General features: G+C 52.0%; 7 protein-coding genes across 7 annotated transcripts; 2 read left to right on the top strand and 5 right to left on the bottom strand.

Annotated features, from left to right (window-relative positions):
• Positions 1–82: 82 nt before the first annotated feature.
• NCS54_00451600 (NACHT domain-containing protein) lies at positions 83–3,768 on the bottom strand (the record flags this gene model as incomplete). The annotated part of the gene is made up of 6 exons (XM_053150048.1): positions 83–2,450; positions 2,501–3,082; positions 3,143–3,167; positions 3,221–3,406; positions 3,464–3,538; positions 3,591–3,768. 6 exons carry the CDS (start codon positions 3,766–3,768, stop codon positions 83–85), a joined length of 3,414 nt encoding a protein of 1,137 aa, XP_053006023.1.
• A 3,613-nt stretch (positions 3,769–7,381) lies between these two features.
• NCS54_00451500 (Nitrilase) lies at positions 7,382–8,248 on the bottom strand (the record flags this gene model as incomplete). The annotated part of the gene is made up of 3 exons (XM_053150047.1): positions 7,382–7,807; positions 7,932–8,037; positions 8,091–8,248. The coding sequence occupies 3 exons, from the start codon at positions 8,246–8,248 to the stop codon at positions 7,382–7,384; spliced, it is 690 nt and encodes a 229-aa protein (XP_053006022.1).
• A 710-nt stretch (positions 8,249–8,958) lies between these two features.
• NCS54_00451400 (Hypothetical protein) lies at positions 8,959–9,885 on the top strand (the record flags this gene model as incomplete). Its single annotated transcript, XM_053150046.1, has 1 exon — positions 8,959–9,885. The coding sequence occupies one exon, from the start codon at positions 8,959–8,961 to the stop codon at positions 9,883–9,885; it is 927 nt and encodes a 308-aa protein (XP_053006021.1).
• A 565-nt stretch (positions 9,886–10,450) lies between these two features.
• NCS54_00451300 (Hypothetical protein) lies at positions 10,451–11,967 on the bottom strand (the record flags this gene model as incomplete). Its single annotated transcript, XM_053150045.1, has 2 exons — positions 11,510–11,967; positions 10,451–11,462 (listed from the first exon to the last, which is right to left on the bottom strand). Exons 1-2 carry the CDS (start codon positions 11,887–11,889, stop codon positions 10,451–10,453), a joined length of 1,392 nt encoding a protein of 463 aa, XP_053006020.1. The 5' UTR covers positions 11,890–11,967.
• Positions 11,968–12,401: 434 nt separating this feature from the next.
• Positions 12,402–13,828, bottom strand: NCS54_00451200 (Hypothetical protein; the record flags this gene model as incomplete). The annotated part of the gene is made up of 6 exons (XM_053150044.1): positions 12,402–12,576; positions 12,643–12,891; positions 12,956–13,050; positions 13,104–13,477; positions 13,528–13,636; positions 13,682–13,828. The coding sequence occupies 6 exons, from the start codon at positions 13,826–13,828 to the stop codon at positions 12,402–12,404; spliced, it is 1,149 nt and encodes a 382-aa protein (XP_053006019.1).
• Positions 13,829–14,410: 582 nt separating this feature from the next.
• On the top strand, positions 14,411–15,968 carry NCS54_00451100 (Hypothetical protein; the record flags this gene model as incomplete). The annotated part of the gene is made up of 3 exons (XM_053150043.1): positions 14,411–14,717; positions 14,769–15,115; positions 15,165–15,968. The coding sequence occupies 3 exons, from the start codon at positions 14,411–14,413 to the stop codon at positions 15,966–15,968; spliced, it is 1,458 nt and encodes a 485-aa protein (XP_053006018.1).
• A 306-nt stretch (positions 15,969–16,274) lies between these two features.
• NCS54_00451000 (Hypothetical protein) lies at positions 16,275–16,754 on the bottom strand (the record flags this gene model as incomplete). The annotated part of the gene is made up of 1 exon (XM_053150042.1): positions 16,275–16,754. The coding sequence occupies one exon, from the start codon at positions 16,752–16,754 to the stop codon at positions 16,275–16,277; it is 480 nt and encodes a 159-aa protein (XP_053006017.1).
• Between the last annotated feature and the right edge of the window lie 5,010 nt (positions 16,755–21,764).

The raw sequence follows: 21,764 nt of genomic DNA, 5'->3' as shown, positions 1-21,764 counted from the left end.
AATCAATCCTCACTATCGATCAAATCATAAAGGACCACATGTACACCTTGCCTCTACCACAACGGCTCACCCATCCACAGGTTCAATTGTTTTCCATCATCATTCTATGCGCTTTTTTTGCGTAGAACGCTAGTCTGTTGGCGATGTCGTCTTTCTTCAGAGACAGCGCCAGTGCCCATGGCGAATACCCGTCTCCTTGTGGTCGACGCAAGTCAGCCCCCGCAGCACACAGAATATCCACGGTCTCAGCATTGGCATCCTTGCCATTCACGGCATGATGAAGAGCAGTATATTCCTTGTTGTCCGCCAGGTTGATGTTGCCGGTTTTCGCCACCATGAGGCTCAGTCCATCGTTAAAGCCAAGGCTGGCGGCACGATGCAGCGCCGTCCACCCTTTTTGATCCTGCACATCGCATGAAGCACCATAGCGGAGAAGGGACTCCACCATTCCCCGGTTCTGAAGTATGGTGGCCAGCACGAGAGCTGTGTTGTTCTTGCTGTCTTGCTCATCGAGACCTCCAGCGTGTGATGCTCTAGATGCTAGGAGGTCAACCACGTCCTCCAGTTCACGTAGCACGGAGTGGTGTAGCGCCGTAGAGTTTGTCGCATCTTTGAGGTCGATCTTTGATCCCATATCCAGGAGGAATCGCACATGGGGAAAGTTGCCTTCACGGCAGGCCTTGTGAAGAGCCGTCATCCCCAACCCGTCAGTTGCATGGATGTCAGCCCCATGCTGGCACAATAGCCAAGCGACCGACAGGTCATTTGCAGAGAGGGCGAGATCTAGCAATGGCAACCCATTCTTAGCTTGAAGCCTCCCGTTTGCTTGCGTTGTCATCTTTGTCATCAGCAGCCAGGCAATATCCTTGTTCTTGCCCTTAATGGCGTAGTGAAGAGCAGACCAATCCTCGCTGTCAACAATGTTGGGCTGGGCTCTGTTCTTTAGCAAGAGCCAGACAATATCCCGGTCACTGTTCTTCACTGCTTGAATAAGGGGTGTGTGGTTGTCGCCATTCTTCCCTGTGAGATCGGATCCAGCCTCTATCAGCTGCCGAGCTATGGGGCCGTTATTGTAAAACAAGGCCAAACAGAGTGGAGACATTCCGCTATCAGGGTCCTTGAGATTGATGTTGGCTGGGTTGGGCTTCCTGTCCATAAGCCGTTGAAGCGTCTTGGACTTTCCATGCTTGACAGCATGTATCAAAGGCAGCCAGTTGTCTGAGGTGGGGCGGTTGAGGTCTACACCTCTGTCGAACAAAAGCTGCATCAAGATGTGAACATGGCTATCGATGGCGCGTTTCAAGGGGCTCCATCCACGTTTAGAGGAGTTGCTATTGCTTCTGGGGCTCTTTTTGAATTCGTCAGCCATCTCATGGCCATGGTTGAACAACTCTCTCAGCGAGGTCCATCCTTCCTGGATGACCTCAGCATTCACATCGTCTTGGCTCGTGATAAGTAGTTCAGCCAGCGATGTAGGCCCATACCGAATCACCAGTGATAGAGGAGTAAGGCCCTTGGAGTTCTTGATGTCCAGCTTCGCTCCGCCCTGAACCAAGGTTTGTATGATTTTAGGGTTGCTCGACGTCGACCCTGACAAGCATTTGTGAAGTGGAGTGTTTCCAGAAGCATCAGGAATGTTGGGATCCGCCTTCCTGCGAACAAGGTCCTTGACAAGCTGGTGACGACCGAGTGTGGCGGCCCAATGTAGAGCAGTCTGATTATCAGAACACTGAGCATTGATATCGGCACCAGCTTTAATCAGCATCTTGACATGGGCTCTCATGTTATAAAACACGGCAGCATGTAGGCCAGTCATGCCGTCGACAGCCCGGTCAGGTTCGTCCGGTATCTTCCGAAAAGCCCTCGTTAACTTGTTTTTGCTGAATAAGAACTTCATGATTTGAATTTCCATCTCCGAATCCATGTCTTGACTATCGGGACAATGATGTGCCCAGTGATTTGAGGCGTAGTCCAACAACGGGGTCACAAACCCGCCGTCAGGGTCGTCCGCTCGCAAGCATAAGAGACAGGTTTTGGCTATTTCACGGTCGGCAGACTTGCAAATGATACCATCCACGAGATGGCGCTTCACGTCTTCATGGACAAGCCGCAGGGTGCCTTTTTCCTGGTCTTCGACCACCAGGCCAGCGCAAACCGGCACCAACAAGTCTCTTGGTGGTCGGCTGGCCTTCCAGGAGTCTGTTTTGTTTTCGCGAAAGGCAAAGCTGTCTTGGATTTGTCCGATGGTCAAATCAACCTTAGCATGCACAATCCAAGTAATGACATGGCTGGCTAGCTCTCTCTCGAAGTCGATTTTCTTCAAGATCTGTTGCATCGCCCCTTCGAAAGCGTTGTCCAGATTTTCTGGGAGTCGAGAGAGGGCTTTTTCGATGTGTTCCATGGTGCCGTATTTGCTCAGCGTGTCCAGGTGTAGTCTGGCAAGAAGAAACCTGAACGCACTATCAGCGCTGACGAGAGCAATCCAGAAGTTGAAACTGACATTCCACTCGCCGACGTCACATTGGTGATTGATTGTGTCACCCAATCAATCTTCTGGTGCTCTTTCAGCACGCAGTGAAGGTTCCGGTCACTTTCGATGCGAGCTTTGACGTAGCCAATTATATCCAGCTTTTGGGGTGTGACAACCAGTGTCTGGCTGGGTTTCAGGCGACGAATGTCAAGATCTGTCCTTGAGCTAACCAGTGTTCTGACATTGCTCGAAAGGTCCTTGATTGCATCCAACACCAATCGCTGTGTCGGTTCGCATGACGAGTTGGGACAGTTATCTAGCCCATCGATCACCAAGTAGACTGTCTTGAAGATGCTTGCCTGAGCCTTGAAGAGCCAGTAATACCTTGAGGGAGGAAGAGGATGGGATCTTTGGAGACAGTCATTGAATTCGGATTTCAAGTCGTTAGCGATACCTCCGGGTGCTTGCTTTTGCAACAGCTGCAGTAGCAGGCTTGCCCAGATGTTACTTGCCAGCGGAGCCGTTGCATCCTTTTCGTGGAAGAACAAATAAATACAGATAGTGTCCAGTGTTTGGCGACATTGATTGTCGAGGGAGTCGATGATAATGGAGCTAGAAGAGAAAGATGCATTAGCGAACGCCAGCCACATCCATGTTGTGCAGCAGACTCACATCAACATGCTCTTTCCTGACCCAACTGCAACATCTCTAGTTAGCCAAGCCAAGAGTGATGGTGCCCCGGCTTCTTACGTGTCCCAGGCATGAAGAGAAAGCGATCGGGGCTTGAAGAATCCTTCCACCTTTGAAACTCGCTCGTGGATAAAATCCATCTGCCCGTTCCTGGAGTGACCTGGCCGAGGAGATCGAGTTGGCGATCGCGAGGGGCTATAGAAGGCTGACCCGACTGCTGTGTGAGCCACTTGGCCACGATTGCATCTTGAGAAAAAGTCAACACTATAATGCTTGGAGTTTGACAGTCGGGGGCTGACTTACGATATGGTTCCTTGTCACTTTTCCGAGAGTTAATCAGCTCCTGAACCAAGATCCACACATCTGGTGGCATGTTGACTATCACGACAGTCAGTGAGTGTTCTGGGCTAAGGTGCGGGATGGAGCGTACCAGTAGTATGATGACCGAGGTAATTGAGCTGAACTCCATTGTCGCTGACAGAGTTCTGGGGGCCATTGCCAAAGGCTAGATACTGTCGGCCAGTCGAGTTATTGTGGGCTGCGGAAAGCGACGGGGACATGTTCGGCATCGCGCTCTCTGGGAGCGATGGTCGGCGGCTGGCGCTCATATTGGTATCAAGTTTTCCGAAGGTTCTCAGATGTGCCCTGTTGAGTATTGGAATAGTTCTCTCCATAAGGCTGGGGGAAGAGGGAGCGGAAAGCGAAAGCACCACTATTTCTACCTTGGAATCGAGCGATTGGGACACTGAGGGGGTGGGGAGGGCTTCGCCTCCTGTCGGCTGTCGCTGACTTGCATCAAAATGCAAGGCAACCAGCCACTGGATCAAGTAAGGGCGCGTATTCGCGAGGCATTGTTGGCCGATATTGTCCAATCAGCTCGACTATGAGGGCTCACCGGCTTGCCAATCCTCAAGCGGAAGAGGGTGGTGTCAAAGAGACCTGCATCCATGGCTCCGCGAGGCGTTCATCTGGATTTCTCGCTTGGTCTGTTCATTTGACTTGCCGTTCTGTCTTATTTTATGACGGCTCCCCTTCGTCCCACACCACACAAAAAGCTACCATCAATCGTGTTGCCCTTACTTGGATTAATCCTTTACTCCGCTGTACAAACATGCCTTTGATTAAGCGGTCCCCAAGTCGTCCACTTCCAAGATCTGGACCAGAAGAAGATTCGGACGACACAAGCACATACACAAGTGAGACTGACGTGAGGGTCGCTTACGTGGAAGACGCTGAGATTTACGACTCGGATATTGCCGCGAGGGGCCCCAGACAGACCAGACATGCCCCCTCGAGACCCGAAAGTCATAATGGTCAACCCTTGGTTTCAAATAATGTCAATAGACACAACCGACTCCATGAGCCACAGCGCGGATCCCGCTCTTCACAGCCTTTTCAGCCCCGGCAAGAGAGGATTCAAGAACATCCTCCCAATCTCTACCCAGATCACAGGATACCCTACGCAGCTACAGGCCTCGAGGGAGAGGACTTTTCTCCGCGCAGGGTTAACTCATACGGCGCTTACGGACGCCAACGGATGGCCAGCAGTGCAAACCCAGCATCTTACAATCCAGGAATGCATGGTTCGTATCCAGCAGGTTCACAATCCTTTGCTCAGTCTGGTCATTTTCACCACCTCACTCCACCACCACCCCCCCCTACAGAGGTTCCAACACCAACCCCAAGAACCGATGCCAATATCACCAGACTGGAAGCTGAGCTTGCTGAGTTGAGAGCCAGAGAAGAAGAGAGGAGGGTCAGGGAGGAAAGGGAACGGTTCGAAAATGGTGTCCGCGAGGCATCCAAAGCTGAAATCCAACAAGCGAAGGAGCAGCTGGAAAGAACGCGACAAAAAGTGTCGGAAGAAATTGAGCAGGCAAGACTGCAGGGTGAGCAGGACGCCTTAATCAAGTTCGAAAAGGAACGGCACGCAGAACGAGAGGAGCAGCGACAACTGAATGAACTAAGGAGACAGATCAAGACGGAAGTTAGGGCCGAGTTGGAGGCTGAGCGAGAGGCCGAGATGGCGGAACGAGAAGAGAGGGAGAGATTGACCCAAAAGTTTGAAAGAAAAGCCATGGATCTGATGCTGGAGAAATTGGAAGAGGCTCTCTCTCTGTCAAAAGAAAAGTTTCTTCAGGACACTGAGATGGACAAGGACTTGATGCTGACCGCGGTACAAACCTCCATCAAATCCCATTTGAGACAAAGCCTCGTCGTCTCTCCGCCAAGAGAAGAGAGCGACCATGTCTCTTCCTTTGTATCAGAGCCAAGGTCAAAGCCTCGGTCACCATCGCCTCCTCACCAAGCGGAGTGCACCTCGGTTCCTGATACCACTTGCTCTCGATCACAAAGCTCATCATCACAGGGTGGCAGCCAAATGGATTGTGCAGAGCCTCCTCCTGCTGTTCCTGACGCGCCAAGGAGGGCCTGTGACAGTGTTGAAGACGAAGAGGACATGACAGACCATCTCGGGTACACTTCCGACGACTGGGGTTTCATGCCGGGCTACCAATCCTTTCAACATCCTCCACGGCGACATGGCGGAAGATACATGGAAGACGATTATCGGAATCATGGCAAACTACCGTTCCAAGCTCTTGTCGATCATGTAACTGAAGCCGTCGTGGATCGACTCAACATGGAGCCAAACCGGTATGCTCCTAGGCACATGACGCCATTTGGTCAAGGACATCCCCCATACTACCCGACCAGGAGACAAACACCGGAAAGTGATGACTGCTCTGGTTTTCATGGCGGGAAGCGTCATTACGGCGACGCGGCGGCTGTTTATGATCGTGGACGGTTTCAGCATGAAGAGCCAGACCATATCTCACACCCATATGAGCCTCCGCGCCTCCGCAGAATCCCAATCGAGGCAATTCGAAACGTCCCTTCACCGTCTTCTGGGGCCTCCCTCGACCCGTTACCATCCTCCATCGTGGAAGAGTCTCACACATCCGCGGAAGATCCAGTGCAGGCCCAACCGAGCTCACGCCAAAAACTTCTCGAAGCGAGCAACATCGTTGAAAGAGGCACGGACACTGAGTCCTATTCTGATTCTGAAAGTATTGCGGGCTCGGACTCAACGGTTTTCCACGAGGCCCCTGAGAGTATGACGGAGTATTCGATGAACGGAGACTCCGCAGTAGGACAAGATAACCCCAAGGATTCTCTCGATGGGTGGGAGAGACAGGAGAGTTGCATAAGTCAAATGCAGTGATGGAACAAGAACATGAGAGACTGGAAACCAGGCTTGAGACTGCGTTGAGTATAAACATATGTAAATTTCTTTATTATCTATATATTACTTTATTTATATAACCGTCTTGATACCTATACTTTTCCGTCCAGGTTGCCCGAGACTCGATCCAAGTCTTGGCGGCGCTAGCAAGAGAAACCGACATCTATCATGTGCAACACAAGACATTTAACCATTCCACGGAGACCGCTATGTCGTATCTACTCCTTGAAACTTCTTACGCAGGGTCTGATGAAAGTAAATCTTGTCTGGGGGATGTTGTTACGGCAACACAGCTGATTCATCGGCTAGCGACAGAATCGTTGATGACGAAAAGGTTGAGGGATAACTGCAAAGCATATGAAAGTCTACAAATGAGTTCCGATCGTGTAGAAATATTCGCAATGCCACCGAAAAGGAAGATTCGGCAAATACCAGCGGCGGAGATGCGCAACAAGTGCCCGGTACTTGTCTAGCAGCCAAAACAACGACACTCGTTCAACCTTCTGGCTTTGAAGAGATAGATTTGGACCAACCTAAAATAAACAACCCTTCAATAAGGCCAACATTCCTATCGGTCTATTTGATCTAGATACCACGAACAGCACATGGGCATACCCTGATCCGTCATTATTCACCGGCTTGACCGAGATACTTTAGAACTAAGAGAGCTTTGCACTCTTCTAGGTAATCTTGTTGAGCTTCTGATAGCAGCAGACCTCAAAATCATGCATTAAATAGTTCTGTTCATCCCTCAACTAAAACGAGCAACGCTCACTGTGATCGCTCTTTCCGTTCAACCGGAACAGCAGCCTCGGTCTGCACCCGGAGAGTCAGCAAGTCCGGCCGCGAGTAATGCCCCACCAAGTCGAGATTCTGCTGCATCATGGCTCGCATCTCCAGATCAACATCGGCGTACAGAATACCCTCTTCTCCTGGCTGCAGAGCTTTGCAAAGTTCAGAGCCGTCAGGCCCATAGATCATCCTGAAACCACCACCAGGGCATCGAGCATATTAGAAGTTTTCCAGCCTTGTGCGAGCTTTCCGGCTTCCGTTAGGACTTGCGAGCAGACAAGGACGAAGCAGGCTCCTTCCATCGCCATCACCTGGGAAAACCTGTTGCAGGCCGGAGGGGTCAAATGATATGGCCACGGTTGACCCTCGAGAGGATCCCAGCACAAGGGCCAGCTGAACACCTGGATATCCAGATTTTGAGAGTACTGATAGTAGCGTAGTAGAGGCTGAGTGTGCTCCCAACAGTTCAAACCGCCAATGTTACCAAAGGATGAAGGCACGACAGCTTTGATGGACTCTGCTTGGCCGTCGCCCCAGTATGCCCTCTCCACGTGGGTTGGCTTGATTTTCCGTCGATGGCCAACAATAGTGCCGGTCTCATCAATGAAGGACTATAGCAAAGTTAGTGTCTCGACTTGCAGTAGCATACTCGGATTGTTTGGCTTACCTGAGAAATGTAGAGTGATCCCTTATATCTTTCACTATAGCCGAGCACAAGACGCCCGCTTCACGAACGGCGGTTTTGATCTCTTCCATTTCTTCAGACTCCTTTTCAAGGGAATTATGAAAATATTCGTTCATGAAGCCAGCATTGCTAACAGGTGAGTTGGCCCAAATTGTCCTAGGCATATTTTAATTAGTTAAAGTTCGGCCAAGTTCGGCAGATCAACTCGCCATGGGTATCCTGAGATGAAAATCCCAGGAAAGCCAATGACCTTGGCACCATTACCCGCAGCCTCTTGTATCAGCCGTGTCGTTTTGGCAACGCTGCCTTTCAAGTCGTTCCAGCATGGCTCGGCCTGGGTAGCGGCTACTTTGATAGGGGATAACATTGTGTAGGTGTTTCTGGACAATTAGGAATCGTGATTTTGATCGTATGTTGAGCAATTGTCGGCTGTATTTACCGTTTTTATATTGAATCACCCCCTCTCTTAGCTGTCGTGACACCTATTTACCTCACAATTTGCCAGAGTCGTAGATCTCGGAATCAACGTGTCTTATCTCATTCCGATGACCCAACTCCAATCACTATCAAAGATAAGGTCAACTTAGTCATTTTAGTCTCAAAATAAGCTTTGCGACCCTGGCTTGTCCCGGACCCGACGACCAGTCTATCAGGTAATGCACCTATCAATGCAGCTATCGTTGCCGCTCACCACGTGCCAGAGGATAGATACAAGAGATTCAGTTTAGTGTCATGTCAATCTATAATCGGAATAAGCTTTCGTGGGTAAGGTGATTCCGATTCCGTAGCTGATCTCGGCAGATAAGCAAAATCTCAACTTGTGGCATTGGTGCGTTCAAGGGGCTGAACAGCTTGTGTGAGGTTCCACGTGTGCCTATCAACCTGATGCTTGATGGTACACAGCTTGAGGCCAGCATGCTGTCATTGTTGTACAAAGGCAGCTTTACACATGGCTTTTACTCCGTAGTTAGTCTATAAATATGCCACTTTTTCCCGCCCCCATTTTCAGCTAATGACATTTTTTCACTACGCTTGACCAAAATACTCTGCTCGTGAGAAGCTACTAGCCTCATCATCATGTTTTACCGAGCAAGCTTCAAGCCTGGAGATATATCTCTCTACGGAATATACGGAATCCAGTACCAAGGTGAGAGTCCCTCAGGCCGGCAGCTGGATCTCATTCAAAAGTTCGACGAGCTCATCTCTGGGCAAGCTCACCTTGATCGCATCACTGTTCCTGGCAACGATGGATTTGCCACTCAGATCTGGCTTTCATACTGGTGGCCAGATTCTCACAAAGAATGGTGGCCCAAGCCTGCCGTCAAAGAGTTTTGGGACGGCCTCCCAGAAGACGCAGGCATGTGGCGAGAAGTCCTCACCGTCTCGCCCAGCAGAGTGCAGAACGCATGCACTGCTGGGTTGAAGAATGGATTGAATGGTCTTGGAGATATGGAGCCGTTCAGTGACAAGATCGGATATTGGGGCTGTGTTCGTCATCGTATACCTGATGTCAGTTTGGGTGACAAACTTGCCTCTTCGCTTGAGGATATACCTTCACGAGTCCCAGAGACATCAGATATCCGTCTTGGAAGAACACTCGTCACCGGCTTGCCAGACAACATCTGTTTCCTCGTCGAAGGTCAAGACCATACACGCATGTCAGCAAGGGAGAAAGATTTGTGGTTTGAAGAGTTTGATGAGCTCGTCACCGGATGGATGGAACACTTGGGCAAAGATACCACGACCAACGGGCTTTTCGATGTGCGGATGGGTCACGTCTCAGACTGCGGAATATTCAAGGATACAGGCCCAGTCAACCTGAACCATAACAGGAAGATTGAGATGTTTTACTGGATGGACATGAGCAAATTCGAGAGGGCTGGTCGAGTTCACAGAGGTCACATCAAGCTCTGGCAACGTTGGATGGAGGCGTACGGACCGGGATGGGAGATGGGGGATGGTGTGGGTAAGATAAACACCTATGGGAGGAAACATCGATTATGAAGGGTCCAGACATCGTCGCCGAGTATGTTGGATGTCGAGAGGGCACTGGTTTTATGGCTTGTGATATAGGTTCGCTTTCTGCTGCGGATATAATCTTGCGGACTGGGACGGATTCCTAGGCCTCTTCCGAGGGCTTCGAGAAGCTGTGGGCGTGGACAAGGGTTTGGAATGGAATGAGTGGAAAGCTATCGCGCTACAACGCTACAAGGACGATACTGGCTTACAGCTCCTGCTAGCCAGGCATCAGGTTTCCCCGATTGTTTAAGTTCGGAGGATCTGAACGGGCTAAGCTCACCCAACAGCGAGGGTGAAGCAGTGACAGCCAGGTCCCCATGAAAGTCGAGATACACACTGATATGGCAATTCAACAAATTCGAGGGTGTTAATAGCGTTCATTATAACAACAGGATTTTTTGTGATCTGCTGGCTCAGCTATTGAAGGGAAAGCTGTGTTCCTAATCAATGGAGCGTGCCTTTCCGTCTATGTGTAGATTCGAGCATCGATTTGTGAGCTCCGCCTATCCTCCAAAGGTTCCTTAACCTTCTTCCCATTATAACCCAAGTCTTACCGTCTCCCCCAGAAAAACACTAGTATCAAGACATTATACACAAGTTTGAGAGCACCAGCCACGATAAAAGCCAACCAGAACTGGTCCAGGCCCGCAAACAAGCCCGTCACGTATAGACCTAAACAGCTACCGACCGTCTTGACGATGTTGATGACGCCCATAGCTGACGTACGCTCGTGATCGAGAACCCCAGCTGATATAAAGGATTGTCGAGGAGCATTATCGATCTCCCGCGTGACAATGCGGAAAATGAAAATGACCAGGGCAACGTACTTGTTCCCGGGGACGGAAACCATGAGTAACGAAATGGAGTTGATAGTGTGGCAGAGCACCATCGTCTGTACTTGTCCGATGGCTCTGGAAAGCGGTGATGAAGCCAGGTTGAGCACCGATGAGATGATGCCGGCAGTGAAGGTCGCAGAGCCCAGGGCTCCCTCGGGTATATCATACTCTCGTTTGAAGAAGTAAGTCATCCAAGAGATCTGCGCGAGGCCCGAACCGACAAAGTCAAACGCCATGGCGACTGAGAGTTTCCAGATGAAGCTAAAGGATGAAGGCGTAAACATGCGCTTCTCCTGAGAAGCCGTGCTACCAGGATATACGGTCCTGGAGCTAGCAGCGCCATAATCAGGGGTATTTTCGCCGAGAAGAGGTTCCCTTTCACTCTGCTCCTCGTCGTCGCCCTCATACTGACTTGAGGCCGGGGATGAACAGCTCTCTTTCTCGATCGCTACGTGCTCAACCTCGGAGCTAAGCAGCAGAGAGCAAAACAACTTGACGAGGCCGATGCCAGCGTATCCAAGAAATATGATGCGGTGGCAGTCAATCTTTTCCACGCCCGAGACTTCCAGGGCGTCGATAACCCAGCCGGTGAGGAGGTTGCTGGCGGCGGTGCCAAACATGCCTAGCATGGACCACCAGGCAAACATGTCGTTGCATGTTTCTGGTGTGCTGAGGCGGGCGATGGCGGACTCTTCAACGGCTTTGAAGGGGTCAATCTCGTTTGCACTGCTCTCGTCAGCTTGTTTCTTAAAAAATGGGTGTATAAAACTTACCTTGGATTGATAACTGCAACAATACTGGCCAGGAGTAACAGCCAGAAGTTGTCCAAAAAGACAAAAGCTCCTCCGCCGGCACACATCAACATTGCGCCAATGGCGGCAGTGACTCTCACGCCCATGCGATCGCCAATATACGTGAGCACAAAACTGATGGCGAGATCACCCACAAGCGTGAGAGTCATAAACAGCCCAATCTGCGTGTCCTCAAAGCCCAAGGCGTTGAGGTACAACGCGAGCACAAAGGTTGTGCCTCCATAGCCGAGCAGCCTCACAAAGCGGAGCAAGATCAGGATCTTGAGGTCTCGGCTAGACCTCCAGAGGGCACCAGCTCCTATGCTCGAGAAGAAACCCGTTGCAAGGTTCCACGGCCCCATCGTGATCAAGAGTCCAAGAGGGCCAGGATCAAGGAATGAGAAGGAGAGGATCGGGCCGTGCCGGTAAACGATTGCAAATTGTAAAGGGAAAAGACCTTGACCGCAAAGTGAAGGGCAACGCACGCTAGGGAGTCCAAAACTTTTCCATATTTAAGCATCCAGACCCTCCACGGGACCGGAGTAACGGCCGGCAGTTGACCGATCTCTCTGCCAAGTCGATCCAGTACGTGCAACATTATGCGGGCCCCGACTGACCCAGAAAGGGAATGCAGCAGAGGCGGTCTGTCTCAGTTGGCGTAAGCCAGGAGGGCCCCAAGACAGGTTGGCAGCCCTGAAGAGGCAAAGCGCGACAGCCGAGGGCTTGGGATTCTTCCCCCCTTTGGCTTGGTCAAGACACGGGCAAAGGGGCGGGATCGCTTAGCATCCAATGAAACATGTTGAGCTACAGTGGCTAATTCTAGAGTGAGTCTTCTCAGCAGAGGGAGGGCCGTGGGAGTCATCTGGCCACCATTTCAAGCAGCTGCCCATCTCTCCTCCCTCAGCGAAATGCCCTCATCTGCGTCAACATTTCCGTCATGCATCCTGCGCCAGTCCCAATACTCTGCGAGCCGCTTCTCGGCATATCCGGCATAGTCAAAGTCGATAGCCCCGGTCGATGTCTCAGCCTGGATGAGGGCGCAGAGACCCCTTGTCGGGCGGGTCAGCCCGATCTTCAGATCTCGGCAGATATTCCATGTTCGGAGAGAAACTCACCAGTAGAAGCCGGGGAATCCTCGAAAAGAGTCCACCTGGGCCATTAGATGATCCACTTGGGCTTCGCTAACGGACGGGATATGTGCAGGATCCCGGTCTTGCCGCAGCCGATCGACTTCGGCGAGATATTCATGGATGAAATCTCGCCTGGTTGACCTTGTCGGCAGGAGAGTATAGTCGCATTCGAAGCCTGTCCATTCTGCAAAGTGGTTGGCCAGCTCGAATGCCCTTGGGAAGTAGGTGGCATGTCTGGCAGACGCCACAGGCGCTCAGCAATGCACTGCGAGATGTGGAAATGGGATGTATCACTTACTCATAGTCGATAAATCGGACAGATGCAGCCTCAGTGGATTCGGTCAGATCCTGGACGATGATGTTGCCGCACAAGAGATCGCCATGTCCGAGCACCTGGAGGATGGATCCTTAGCTTAGGGGGGACCGGTGAGATGAGGGAATTGTACCAAAGGTTCCAGTTTGTCGTCATTGAGAAGCAACTGGCCGGTCAAGAAGTGAAACTGTTCGCGGAGCAGGGTCTTATCCGCCTTGGACCGCGTCGGTTGACTCGGAATAGCGTCAAGCCACTTCTTTGCCGTTGCCCAAACGCTGGGCTCATGCTCAAGACTGCTCTGTGGGTCTTTGGGCTCGACGATTGGGAGTGTCGCGTGCCACCGAGCAAGTTCTCTCGCGACTCCGCGATAGATGACCGGGTTGGCCATGTCAGAGACGGAGCATGTTCTCCCATGGATGAACTGGTAGGCGTGACCATTGGCGAATCGGACCAGGGGAGATGAGGAGAGCTTGTTCTCTGCAAGTAGCTGATGTACTTTGAGCTCCTCTTCAAAGTGTCAGGCATGCTTCAAGGGGATGTAGGTGATAGACACAAACTATTGCGATCGATGGTGATATCCGTCCCGTCTCCATAGACCTTGACCAGGACTGCATCATGAGTAGACGCATCACCGGCATCAAAGGGCCGATACGTCACCTTGAAAAGCTGCGAGATTCAGCGCTTGCTCAAGCGATAGTCAAGTCCACTTACCCCATTCGTAGTTCCCTGCGTCAAGGGCTTCACGTCAAGTCTCTCCTCAACATGCGCTGGATCGGGGAACAGGAGCTCCGACAGACGGAGGCTTGAGCCCTTGGCGTCGTCCTTGTCAAAGACTTGGTTCACAAAGGGGACTTGCATCTCCACAGCTTTTAGTGGCGAATAGGAAGTGAAAGAGGATTGTTGAAGAAGGAAGCTTCACAAACAAGGATAGGGGTCTTGTATTATTAGAAGGAGAGAAGGGGAAATGGATGATGCGCAACTTTTTGCGTGCCTAGGCGAGGATGCATGCAGGACGGGAATGGTGGAACCTTTATGTCTCACTGGCTATCTCGCCTAGCCTCTCTTGAGCGGGACAACTCCATCAGCGGCAAAGATCGACTCTGTAGCGTGGCGCTGAAGTGAGACACTGACTCTCCCGCAACACGACATTCCGCCTCTGTTTGATGACATAGGCGTCATGTCACACCAGTAGGAGCATTTATCACCATCTTCTTTGGCCTCGCCACTAGACACGGCTGGCTTGGCTACAGTCTGAGTGGCCGCAGCCGCTACATTCCCGAGATCGGGCAACGCCTGGGATCCTCGATGATGCTCGACCAAAAGTCTTGCCCGTGAGCAAGACTTTAAGCCATGGCTTTATAATGGAGTCTTGGAATATAAAAGGCGCCTTCTCATCTCGAAAAGCCTCAAACACCATCTCATAGCCCTCATCTATTCACAATGGACTCCAAGAACAGCCTCTTGTACAAGAATTTCCACAAGCACCCCGCGGCTTTGGTCGAGTCGGCCTCTGGGATTTACCTTCACACGAGCGATGGCAGGAAGATTCTCGATGCTACCAGTGGTGCAGCAGTCGCCTGTCTAGGTTACGACAACAAGGAGGTTCAGAAGGCGGTTGTTGATCAGCTGGTCAGCGTGCCTTACTGCCATCCAGGTTTCTACAAGACCAAGTCTGCTGAGGACCTGGCCGACTTCCTGGTCGACTCTACTCATGGTCACATGTCGAAGGCCGTCCTGTGCGGATCCGGTATGACTAGTGACACCACCTCTTATCACCATGACTAACATAGAATCACAGGCTCCGAGGCCGTAGAGGTCGCTCTCAAGCTCGCCAAGACACACTTCTCCCACCTTGCCATCCCTCAGACCGAGAGGTGCCACTTCATCGCCAGAGTTGGAGCATGGCACGGAGCTACCCTTGGCGCCCTGACACTCGGCGACTTCAAGGTCCGCAAGGATCCCTTTGTTCAGCTCATCTCCCAGAATTCGTCTCGCGTATCAGCTTGCAGCACCTACCGCGGTCTGCAGAAAGGTGAGACTGAGGAGGCGTATGTGCAGCGTCTGGCGCAGGAACTTGACGATGAGTTCCAAAGAGTTGGTCCTAACAAGGTCTGCGCTTTTGTAGCTGAGACTGTTGGCGGAAGTGTAAGTCCCGTCACGCCATGTTGACGATCAAAGTACTTACCTTTTATAGGCCAGTGGATGTGCCATGCCAGTCAAGGGCTACTTCCCCGCCATGAAGGCTGTATGCGAAAAGTATGGTGCCCTCCTCATCCTCGACGAAGTCATGTGTGGAATGGGTCGTACCGGATCTCTTCATGCCTTCGAACAAGAAGATGTCGTCCCAGACATTCTCGTCGTTGGAAAGGGTCTCGGGGCCGGCTATGCCCCCATCTCAGCCGTTATGCTCAACACCAAGCTTGTCGAGTCGTTCCAAAAGTCCGGCAAGGGATTCGCTCACGGCCAGACGTACATGGCTCACCCTCAAGCCGCCGCCGCTGGGTTGAAGGTGCAGCAGGTTATTCGAGACACAAACATGGTTTCTCACGTTCAGAGCATGGGCGACTACCTGGGATCAAGGCTCAAGGAAAGGCTACTGCCTCTTCCCTGGGTTGGAGATATCCGTGGCAGAGGTCTGTTCTGGGCTGTTGAGTTCGTCATTGACAAGAAGTCCAAGGAGCCGTTCCCTTACAGCCTCGGACTCCACGGTATGCTGCACTCCAAAGGAATGAGCGAGGGCTACGAGATTTCTCTCTTCAACGCCAACGGTGGTTATGACGGTTACAGCGGCGATCACTTCCTCATCTGCCCCCCTTTTATCGTCAACGAGGCCGATGTCGATGAGATTGTGGACCGAACCGCACGTGTCATTGAGGATACCTTTTCGGAGTTAGTCAACTCGGCGGTCTGGGAAAAGATCGCTATCCAGATGGACATTGCTGCCGAGACTCCGGTGGCGGATATTGCTGTTGGAGAGACGTTAGTGTCTGTCAACTAGGTTGGTCTAAGACTAGCCTTCGGAGTGTTGTAAATAGTCATATAGTATAAATAGTTAAAGCTACATTACCTTTCATCTCGCGCATACAGAAAGCTGTAAACCTCACAAGGTGTCACGTTGATCGTCACTACCTGTTCATAGTAAAGATGTTGTAAGAATGTTTATATACGGAAAAAACAAGGACGAAGTCCAGTTGAAAGTTGGTATAAGCAAGAATCAAACTATTCTAATCTCGGCGGTAGAAACCAGCGAATGATGGTGAAAATAACACGGCACACTCTTGCTCCTCAGAAGCCTCTGTCCCATCTAGAAGCGCGCAAGGACACCCTCAAGCACCGCAATCTGTCTCTTGAGCGTCTCAATAACCTCCGCGATGTTAGGCGAATCTTTCCCTGGAACGTAAAGCTCAATCAACTCCTTGACATCGTCTCTGACCATGTGACATGCCAACTTGAGAACTTCTACCCTGTCCTCAAGCTCCGCCCGTTCGCTCTCAGGGTATTCTAATCGGTTTTTCCCACTGAGCAGGCGGAGGCTTTCTGGATGCTTGAGAGCGTGGTTGAGATCAGAAGTTGTGACTCGCAGGCGGCCCAGGATTCGTCCGAGAGTGTCCTTCCTCCACTGTGATGACATGCGCTCCCCTTGTTGAACGTCTGATCCCATAGCCGGAGGAGGCAGCTCGAGCTCTTCAAGCTCTTCGGCCTCCTCCATGAGGACCATAGCTCTGTTAAGCACAGAGTCGGCGTCAGACTCGGCGCCTCCAGTGGCTCGGGAATTCTGGGACATGGTTGCAATTAGTGTTTCTTTCAAAAATGGTGGTATAATTTGCTGGGTTAATGGATGAAAGCCCGGTGGCAGTAATGGTAGTAATGTTGATGTGCTGATGATACTGGGAAAGAGATAGCGGATTGGCCAAGGCAAAAGTGAGTATTTATGTCTTATTAGATCCCTCAAGTCCAGGAGCACATGTGTATGCAATTCATTGCAAGTGAGTTGTTCCGACTATTCACCACTGTGTTTAACTGTTCTATGCGTGCCCATCGAGGAGAGTAGGGGAACATCACAAAGCGCATTCCCAGTGGCAGTGAAGCAGCGAAAAAAGCGCAATACAGCGAACGAACGCATGAGACTTCTCGATGCGTAGCTTATTCAGTTATACTTCTTTGTTCGTTGTCGGCCACTGATCCACAGAACAAAGGCCCAAGTAGCTAAGTGTTCCAGGTAGCCTATTGAACAAAGATTCAAGCCCCAGAAAGCCTTTGCATCACAGAGGAATTTTCGCAGGACTCGACAAGATCCTTGTTCAACTTCCATGGGAGCCACACGCTAAACATTTACCAGGGCTAGTTGGTAACAACACGTCCAGGTCTGTCCTCAGTTCAAATTCAACAGCATTGGAGGCCACCCCACGTGAACTTGCTGGCAAGATCAAGTCAATGACGCGGTTGTGGAATACAAAGGATACTATTAAATTAAGCTTGCTACCTATAACTTGTGAACCCCAGTGCGATTGTGTTTCTCCTCAGGATGGGAATTAAAAGAAAGGAAAGTCTGTCTTGTCGAGGCTTGAGCATAGATTTCTCCATACTCGTCCAGTGTTTCTCAGAAGCCACAGCGACTTCTAGCATGTCATGTCCTCACAGCATGTAGTTTACACAGCTTCAACCACGTTCTCAAAAATCGCATCGTTGAGGCAGTCGACGATGGAGTTGCCATTCGTCAGGCCCGAAGTCAGACAAGTCAGCGCCGCTCCCGCAGCAAAAGGCCCAAGAGCAGCCGTGCAGAGTGGCACATTAAGAGCGAGTTCAACAACTGTGTTGCCAGCAAGGTCGAGGCACGGCTCGGGGAGTGACGTGATGCAAGTCTCGGAGAGCGCGTCTTCAAGACACCCGACAACAGTCTCGCCCAGAGTGTTCTCCGTGATGAGATCGGTGCCGAGACAAGTAGCGACGTTGCCGACAGCGAAACCCCCAAGCGCAACCGTGCACACAGGGATGGCTGCGATAAGAGCAAGGCCATCAGTATCGGCAAGGTTCTGGCAGGGCTCAGGTACCGTCGCACAGACTGGCTGTGGGTTGGGGGTTGGTGTGGGTTCCTCGCAGAGAACGCCGTCAGTGACAGTACCTGTACCGGAGTCGAATCCGAAAGCAATGCGCAGGCATTCAACGATGCTAGCGCCCTCGGTTGATGCGGTGATGGATCCAGTGGCAAGACAAGTTGCTGCGCTTCCAACCGCAAAGGGACCGAGAGCAACAGCGCAAACAGCGACATCTGCAACAAGTTCCAGGCCGTTGGACTCTTCGAGGCTGACACATGCGTCTGGAAGAGTCGTGATGCACCTACCCTCTAGAGCAGTCAAGATGCATTCTGCAATGTCCGAACCAACTGTAAAGATTGAGAGGGACGTTGCGAGACAGGTGGCGATGTTTCCGGCTGCGAATGGACCAAGGGCCGCAGTGCAAGTGACGATCACGGGGGCCAGAAGGAGGCCGTTGGTTGTCTCGAGATCTTGGCAGCCAGCGGGGAGAGCAACATCGCAGAAAGAGGTGGTGGAAGTGGGAACCGGGATACACTCAGATGCCGAAGTTTCGACAGGCTCAGGCGTTGTTGAACTAGCTGCGATAGATGTGGTGGCCTCTTCTGAAGTGGCTGCAGCGGTCGTCGTGGGCTCCTCTGAGGAATTGGCAATAGTCTCCACAGCCGTGGTGGTTTCAATTTCGGTACTGGAAGCGATGTCTGAAGTAGCTGTCTCTGAAGAAATGTCGGTGGTCTCGGCAGCCAAAGAAGTATCGACATCGGTGCTGGTTGCAGGCGCAGTGGAAGAATCCGAGGAGTCAGAGGTCTCTGGGTCGGCCGAGGTTGCAATGGCTGTTGAAGACTCGGCAAGATCATCCGAAGTAGATTCAGCGCTTGTTGATACTGCATCTTCTGAACTGGTGGTTGTCTCAGCGGCAGCTGTCGAAGCCTCGGAAGTATCAGCGGTGGCCAATGCAGTCGAGTCACTACTTTCCGACGCGTCGCTGGTGGCCGCTTCTGTGGAAACTTCTGATGCGGTAGAGGAAGCTTCCAAGCTAGATGACGGGGCTTCTGAAGACTCCTCAGGCGTCGCTGATGTCGAGGCGGCAGTGATGTCCGAGGTGCTGGTGGCAGGGTCGGTGGAAAGCTCTGGTCCGGTGGAAGAAGGTTCAAGACCTGAAGAGGAAGCCTCTGAGGTCTCTTCAGATGACGCCGCGGATGTAAAGGTGGCAGCAGTGTCAGACGTGCTGATTGCCGGAGTGGACTGGGCCTCGGAGAGTGCAGGCGCTGAGGAAGATGCTGACAGTGTATCACTAGTTCCAGCCGCATCGGAAGACGTAGCAGCCGCAGAGGTAGGCTCCAATACAATAACTGTACCAGTAGGATCAGTTCCAGACGGCGGCAGGGTCAATGTCGTCGGCGCAGTGCCAGTGTTGATGCCAGTGATGGTGGTAAATGGACCAGTGAATGTGGTGCTAGGAGCGGAAGACGAGGGCTCCAGGACAATCACAGTACCCGTTGGATCAGTTCCGGAAGGAGGCATGGTGATGGTTGAAGCTCCGGTGGCGGTACCGGTGTTAACACCCGTTATCGTAGTGAATGGTCCAGTGAACGTTGTGCTGGGGGATGAGGTGGTGGGCTCCAACACGATCACAGTGACGGTAGAATCGGTTCCCGATGGGGGTAGCGTAAGGGTTGAAGTACCAGTAGCTGTGCCGGTATTAACGCCGGTGATGGTGGTAAAAGGCCCAGTGAAAGTAGTGGCGGGTGCCGAGGAAGAGGGCTCCAGAATAATCACCGTACCAGTAGGATCAGTCCCAGACGGGGGCAAAGTAAGAGTTGAAGTGCCAGTAGCTGTCCCGGTGTTAACACCGGTGATAGTCGTGAAAGGCCCAGTGAATGTTGTAGAGGGGGATGAGGAGGAAGGCTCCAATACGATCACAGTACCAGTAGGATCAGTTCCAGAAGGAGGCAGGGTGACCGTCACAGGCCCGGTGGCAGTCCCAGTATTGACACCAGTGACAGTTGTAAATGGCCCCGTAAAGGTCGTGACGGATGCCGAAGAAGCAGGCCCTAGAACAATGACGGTACCTGTGGTGTCGGTCCCAGACGGGGGCATGGTGAGAGTTGTGCTAGCGGTGCCAGTGCCTGAAATGGTGGTAAAGGGTCCAGTGAAACTAGAAGCGGGCGAGGAAGAAGAGGGCTCAAGAATGATAACTGTGCCCGTGGGATCCGTCCCGGAAGGAGGGAGAGTCAGCGTTGCGGTGGCAGTCCCGGTATTGATACCAGTGATCGTAGTGAATGGACCAGTAAAGGTTGAGGCCGAGGCTGGCTCCAGGATAACAACAGTACCAACCGTGTCAGTGCCAGAAGGGGGCATAGTAAGCGTTGCCGTATTCGTTCCAGTGTTCATTCCGGTGATTGTAGTGAAAGGTCCCGTGAAGCTGCTGCCTTGCGAGGTAGGGGTGGGCTCAAGAATAATGACTGTTCCGGTAGAGTCGGTGCCCGATGGAGGCAGCGTTAGCGTGCCAGTGGCGGTTCCCGTGTTGACCCCGGTAATGGTGGTGAATGGGCCAGTGAATGATGAAGACTGAGCACCGGAACTGGGTTCGAGGATAATGACGGTCCCAGTAGGGTCGGTTCCGGAAGGAGGCATGGTAAGAGTGGCGGTACCAGTGCCGGTGTTGATGCCAGTGATGGTAGTGAAGGGGCCTGTAAAGGTCGTGGGACTGGCCGAGGTCGGGTTGACAACAATGAGTGTCCCAGTGGGGTCGGTACCTGAAGGAGGAAGTGTCATGGTTGTTGGCCGAGTGGCAGATCCATCAGATCTTGTAATAGTGGTGAAAGGACCGGTGAAGGTCCCTCCAGAGCTGGTACCTGGGGTCACGACAATCACGGTTCCCGTGAGATCCGTACCAGACGGGGCAAGAGTAAAAGTGGTAGGCTGAGTGGCCAGCCCATCAGAACTCGTAATCGTAGTAAAGGGTCCCGTGAAACTCAAAGAGCTCGAGGGGCGTACAACAATGACGGTTCCGGTGCCATCTGTGCCAGAGGGGAGGAGAGTCAGAGTGGATGGTTGAGAACCTCCAGCGCCAGTGCTTGTAAGAGTCGTGTAGGGACCGGTGAAAGTATTTCCGAGGCTGTTGGTAGGGTTGACCACAATGACTGTTCCAGTCGGGTCCTGGCCAGAGGGAGCTTGGGTGATGGTGGTCGGCCGGGACCCAGGGCCATCGCTGGTAATGGTGGTGTAGGGACCGGTGAATAGAGGCTCGGGATCACTGATTAGAGCATTACAGTTAGTCTAGGCTCAAATTGATTGACGGTAGTACGAACCCAGTCGAGAATCTCGTGGATGTTCCCGTAAGAGTGAACGAGGTCACAAGAGTCGTTGGTGCATTCGTGATCGGGATCGTGGTTCCGCCAATCGTGAGGACCGTGTTGGACGGAATGAACGTGCTGATGTACACAGGCTGAAGACCAACAACAACTTCAGGTTGTACTTCTACGACGTGTATCCCATCAGGACAGTCTGGATCGCCCTGAGTCTGGGCTGCTACACTGAGGCCGTGTAAAAGCAGGAGCTCGGGAAGGTGGTGAAGGAAACGCATTGTAGCAACGAGCGAGAAGCTGAAGTGAGCTTATGACTTGACAAAAGATCTGAAAGGAGTGAGGTAGTGTGATGATTGATGCTGGATGCCTCAACTCTAGATGCAGAAAGGGTGATATTTATGGTTAACAGAGCTCGAGTCAAATAACCTCTTGCCAACACATTTAGCGAGG

Source organism: Fusarium falciforme, chromosome 3, assembly GCF_026873545.1.
Source record: "Fusarium falciforme chromosome 3, complete sequence".
Classification (NCBI taxonomy): Eukaryota; Fungi; Ascomycota; class Sordariomycetes; order Hypocreales; family Nectriaceae; genus Fusarium; species Fusarium falciforme.
This window is presented reverse-complemented; position numbering and strand designations above follow the sequence as displayed.